At 42.0% G+C, this 6,500-nt stretch overlaps 1 protein-coding gene across 1 annotated transcript; it reads right to left on the reverse strand.

Annotated features, from left to right (window-relative positions):
• Positions 1-803: 803 nt before the first annotated feature.
• On the reverse strand, positions 804-1,742 carry LOC147662930 (olfactory receptor 5G9-like). Its single transcript, XM_086950788.1, has one exon. The coding sequence runs from the start codon at positions 1,740-1,742 to the stop codon at positions 804-806; it is 939 nt and encodes a 312-aa protein (XP_086806914.1).
• Positions 1,743-6,500: the final 4,758 nt, after the last annotated feature.

Here is a 6,500-nt window from a genome sequence, read left to right on the forward strand (position 1 = left end):
GTCAATTGTACTCACAAACTTAAGACAAAATCCTAACTTCTGTGAATGCCAAAAGTACTAAGTTCATTTTGTGAATGCCCAAAGTAGGAAGTGCATTCTGTGAATACCAAAATAGTAGGAAGTTTAGGATTGAGTCTTAAGTTCATTCTGTGAATCGGGCCTTAATATTTTGACACCTTGTGACTATAGCCTACCTCCCCCTTGTAGCCTGGTAATTATTGAGTATTTGTCTCCCCAGACAATTGTTGACAGTCACACTTAGTTAGTGAATATTTTGCCCCCACCAGATTCAGCTGTCCACTGTCTTGGGCTATAAGCCCCCTTTTAAGATCCATGATGTAGCACTGGACCTAACATATATGAAATTTTATGCTGAACCTTTATTACTGAACCCCTGGCACTGCCTTCAAGAGGGAATTATGGGTTAATTGCCACGAAAGATTGCCTAATGGGCCATCAAAGAAAGCTCTTTTAAAAACATCTGCACCTGGCTGACACATATGGCTGGATGCTGGTGATGCTGTAAGCGTGAAAATGATCAATTGCATTGATTAAGTGGTTGAGCGTGTGATTGTTTTACATGATTTATTATTTCCTCAATGCTTAATCATATTTGATGCACACCAGAACATTCCCAATGCTTTAATAAATGAAATAATATCAAATGAATAAAATATAACTATTTAGATTTAGGGAACAAGGCAGCTGGAAGTCTCAGTGTGGGGTGGTGGAATTACTTCTAATGCAGTGACAAAAAAACTCATTCTTGGAGTTAGAGATGTCATTCTAGGGAGCAGGTCGGCTTATCTGGTGGCACGGCATCTCCCAATGCTTCTCCGCAAGGCTTGTTTGATCTCCTTGTTTCTCAGACTCCAAATCAAAGGGTTCAGCATGGGAATTATCACCATATAGAACACAGATACCACTCTATCCCTGGTCATTGTGAGTGCTGAGCTGGGCGTGGCATACATAAAGATGAGGGTACCATAAAACATGGAGACACTGATGAAGTGGGAGGAGCAAGTGCTGATGGCCCTCCGTCTCCCCTCTGAGGAATTTATCCTGATGATAGCAGTGATAATGAAACCGTATGAGACAAGGATAATGCTAACTGAAGCTACAATCTGTCCTCCAACTATGACAACAAGCAGAAGTTCATTCAGTCTGGTGTCAGCGCAGGCAATCTTCAGGACTGGAGGGACATCGCAGGCATAATGGGTGATAACATTTGCCCCGCAGAAGGGTAACGTAAAAGTCAAAGTAGCATGGAACAATGCATTGACCAGGTTAAGCCCTACTACTGAACCAACAAGGGAAATGCATACTCTGCTGCTCATAATGACTGAATACAGTAATGGCTTACAGATCGCTGTGTACCGATCATAGGACATGACTGCTAAGATTTGGACCTCTGTACCTCCAATGAAAAATGATGAGAACATCTGCATGGCACAACCGGCAAAAGAAATTGTCTTCTTCTTTGATAACAAGTCCACAAGCATCTTGGGCACCGTGACCGAGGACACAGCAGCCTCCACTAAGGACAAACAACAGAGGAAGAAGTACATAGGGGTGCGAAGTTGGTGGTTCAACCAGACCAATACTATGATCCCTATGTTGCATTGTAAGGTAATAATATAAACCAGAAGAAAGAACACGAAGAGTGGAACCTGTAACGCGGGGTCCTCTGTAAGTCCCAAGAGAATGAACTCCTTCAAGATGGTCCAGTTGCCTGTTTGCATCATGTGGGATAAAGGAACCTTCCATGAAAAACAAGATGAAGAAAAGAAGGGTTTAGGTTAGACAGCAGTGTTAGGCACAGAATTGTCACAAAAGAGGGAAATTAAATCATGTTACATAGTTGAAATAGATGTTTAGGAAACTAGGAACTAAACATTAACACCTTCATTTTGATAATAAAAAACTAGTTGGGCCTATAGTCCAGTGGCCCTTTATCAACCAATTCCTTAATGGAATTACTGGTAATGGGGGTTCTGGTAAATCTGATGAGACAAATTAATGGTATAATATGTTCTTGGTGACCAGAATGAGCAAATCTGACATTTCGTGGTGATTTCCCACGTGTTTAGACCCTGTATTTCCCCCACATTTTAGAATACATATTTTTAATTTCCTTATGATGCGCTCCAAGGTTTGCATTAACCACATTTCAAATATTAGCACATCATCACACAAAAAACCGCACATTTACAGTGTCACGCAAACATTGCAAACAAACACGGAAAAAACTCATGTATTTATATATATATATATATATATAGAAAGAGAGAGAGAGAGAGAGAGAGATAGAGATAGAGATATAGATATATAGATATAGATATAGATAGACATACAAACACACGCACACATATCACCTAAATCCTTTACCTTTTATTGAGGCACAGCAATAGTGCTGGTAAAGTTGGTTTCTATGATAGGAAATAACAAAATGGCATTCAGGTTGAAGATTTATTTTGAACAATTTAGGTGAAATGGTCTCACACTAATGGTATTCCTTGAAACAGTTTTTCTATGAAATTACATACAACCATTTAAGCATCGCATTGTGCCTTTTTTGTGTCCACATTTTTCAGTCTCAGACTTTTCATTACACTTTTAACATTGTAAGCATGGCCTATAAAACCATAGCATGTAAAATCAGGAAAGGCTGAATGAGTCATACATGAAATTTGGGCCTTTCAAAAGTATGGTTGTGCCTGATAAGCAGCTATTTTCTATGTATATTTGTTTATTAGACCAGTAGTTGCAGAATCCAAATCAAAGACAGTCAGATATTCACCACCAAACATAAAGCTTGCATACATATGTTGTCATTTGCAGTTGGGATCAGCAACGATGGAATTTACAGAATAAATAGGGAGAATTCAATTGTTATATAATTTTGCATTTGAGCCGATGGCGTTTTAAGTGGTAGGATGCTCCAGTGGACTAATTAGCTGTGGCCCACCAGCAGCTGCCCCTGTCAGTACTTTACCCTTAATGAGGTGTAAAAACCAAATCCAGTGGAGGAAGAATGGCTTAAACCTTCTAACAGGATGTCCTGGGTTTGAGGTATGTCACATTTTAGTTCAGGAAGGACATTTCAGGAGAGTTTAGTAAGGTGAATAAGTTGAAAGGGACCACTTTAAGTTCTGTCTATTCAAAGTTAAGTGTTGAGGGAGACCTAGGGAAGAACAGTCCTTCGGACCCTATGTACAGTGCAGCCACATTGGCAGCAGCCCATTGGGATGGGGAGCTGGTCCCCAAATGATGCGGTTGAAGAGGTGAGGAAAACACATCATCTAGACACAACTTTCGATTCTGCCATGTTACAATTAACCCAGAATAGTGCATTGTGGGATAGATTGCAGTAAGGTAAACAGGATGGGTTTGCTCTTGAGATAATTTGTTTTCCATTGGTTTCCAGTTTTATTTAATCTAGAATCAACCACTTCACTCAGCACAAACTATATTCTGTTAAGTCCTCCTTGGTAGTGGTCCCTTGTATACTTTAAACTCAATTAAGAGGGCAAGCGTTTTCCTTTGTGATACTCACGCTTTAGAATATTCTTCCTCTCCATCTGCAATCAGACTCAGAGAATCTTACGTTTTGCAAGGTCTTCCAAACTTTGCTATTCACTTGCAACTCAACCTGACTCTGCAGACCAGGACCGAGCTACCCTTTTTGGGTAGCTGTTTGCAGTCAAAATATACTCATCATCATCACTCATCAACATCCCAGTGTTGCACAGTGATGGCAAACTGCCTCCAGGACTACTTATAGCTAGGCGTTACTGGAAACAGTCAGCATCCCAGTCTTCTGCTTTAAGCCCCACCTCCTTGTCACATTAGTTCGCTCCTATGTCATTCATCCACACTAACAGGCTTGCTTGGATGCACCCTGTCTGCCTTCCACTCTTTGCATGGCTACACTGTTCCTGGCTACTATACTCCCTATTAATAATAAATACTCTTTTATTTTCTGTTCTGTTCAAGGATGTCCTACCCTGGAACAGGAATTGGTAATGGGGGAGTTTGAAAGTCGGTATTTACTATATCTTGCATAGTTAAGTAAAATCAGAAAGCTTCACCTATTTCCCCACTGCTGAAATGTTTAGATTTTACTAGACTATACAGCATTCAGTTACCACAATCACAACGGAATGGCCAACCATGGTGGTCACTTTGGAAAGAAAAACCCTTACATAAAATCCTTAACTGTCACACAGTAAAAAACATTTTTAAAATAAAAATCTGAGAAGCCACAAATCAACACCAGTATGCTATCTGTGATTGATATGGTTTTCACTGGCAATGAAATGATCACAAAAGGACATTCATAAAATAAGCAAATAGGAAAACATGAACCAAATTAATACAACCACAGGTTGTTGTCAATTTGTTCACGTGCTGAAATATTTGAGGATAATGGAAGTTTGCTAGGGGATACGTCTCAGAATCACTCCCAGCCATTGAGGAAGGGTCTTTTGACTTGATACACGTCTGGCTTGGGCGTATGAATTTGAGATTACACCTGTTTTTCCCGTGTGCGCAGCCTTCGTGCACAATATAGAATCAACCTACCTGATGTGGGGCTCTTCCATAAGAGGGAACTCTGTTGGCTTCATATGTATATATCATGTGATCAAGGCTTTTATGCCGAAACGTTATGGCGACAGCTGAATAAACGAGAATAACCAGCATCCAACGTGGTCCGTGTCTGTTTCCAGCGCGATCAATATCGAGTGTGGTTGTAGCAGGAGAACGGAGGTTTGTGCATATATATATATATATATATATATATATATATATATATATATATATATTGCAGTACTCTATCCTTCGGGAATCCAGTAGCAAACACGGACTCAGATAGACAACGCGGACCCAATTTCTTTGTGCGTTTTCTTCATTTATTTAAAGTTTTCCGCCCTGCATTATTATGCCGCCATATACCTACTGGCAATAGCCAGTAGGTATATAGAGTTAGGATTGGCTACCATAGGAAATTCCGAACATTCTATTGGGAATAACTTTGGCGCCGATTGAGGGATCTGCCTGTAATTTTCCTTAAAATGGTCTTGCTGCGCTCTGCTCCTTCCCTAAATGTTTCGGGGGGATTCGTGAAGTGGGGGCTGAGAAAAAAGGGGGGGCCCAAAACGTGATTTCCCCATGTTAATTTCCATAGGACGGTAAAACAAGTCGACAGCCCGAACAGCTCCACGGAAATTCGCCAAACTTGGCAAAATTGTAGGGACTGGTACGCAGATGTGCCTTTGCTCCAGTGGTTTTTATGAAAATTAGGTTCAAAAACACATATATATCTATATGAGATTACGGGTCCGCGCACCGTACTTGTACCATAAAGATGTGTGAATAGCTGATTCAGTAGATATATGAAGTTAAAATTACATGTTCTAACAGTTTGGGTGAGTGAATCTCTTTAAGGGTGTCATCAGTGATGTCACTGACCATGTCATGAATGATCTAATATGTGACATCATCAGCAGTGCATTGCGGGTGCGCAAAATATATATAGTCGCTCCAAGGTTGTCCACCTTTGAGTAGCACACGAGCAGCAGCTTGATTTATGTGTAGGTGAGGACGGGGATCCGCTTGTAGGTGCCGCCTAGTAAAAGATCTGCCCGACGCGTTTCGAAGCTCCGTATGCTTCTCTTCAGGGGCTTTAACCCACTTCTCCATTTCCATATGACACACCCACCAATGGGAGGCTCAAATGAGACTGTGTACTATGGGAAGTGTGGTTCGGAAAGCACACAATCAAGTCCTGTATGGACCCCGCAAGTGGGCCCGTCCTCGATCCCGTGTACGGCTGCTGTTTCACTTCCTTGACCCCTAAGGATGACGGGGTGGTGCATACTCCATGGCTGGACGGCCGCGTATAAATTGTCGCTCCATGGTTGTCCACCTTTGAGTAGCACATGAGCAGCAGCTTGATTTATGTGTAGGTGAGGACGGGGATCCGCTTGAGATGCCGCTCCGCAATGGATCTGCCTGACGCATTTCGAAGCTCCATATGCTTCTCTACAGGGGCTTTAACGGAAGCGGTGTGCGCAACCGCTAACCCACTTATCCATTTTCCATATGACACACCCACCAATGGGAGGCTCAATAGATACTGTGTATTATAGGAAGTGTGGTGCGGAAAGCACACAATCAAGTCCTGTATGGACCCCGCAAGTGGATGATTTGGTTTTTTAAATTAGGGCCGTCCAGCCGCTAAACAGCACCACCCCATGGGAGAACCACGGGGGTCATGGAGTCTCAATACGGGCTCTGCAATGAAACGCGCCTTTGGATTTAGCGGCACAGCTTACCTTGGGGCTCAGGAGAGCTTGCTATGGGCATGCATTCAAGAGGGATCCATTGATGGACAGTAAGAATGGACTACACCTCCCATAAAACCATACACAGTCTCATTGGAGCAGCTGAATGTCAGCGGATGATTTGGGTATTTAAATTAGGGGTGTGGCCCGCAA

The sequence above is a fragment of the Lissotriton vulgaris genome, unplaced genomic scaffold (genome assembly GCF_964263255.1).
Source record: "Lissotriton vulgaris unplaced genomic scaffold, aLisVul1.2 SCAFFOLD_3424, whole genome shotgun sequence".
Taxonomy (NCBI): Eukaryota; Metazoa; Chordata; class Amphibia; order Caudata; family Salamandridae; genus Lissotriton; species Lissotriton vulgaris.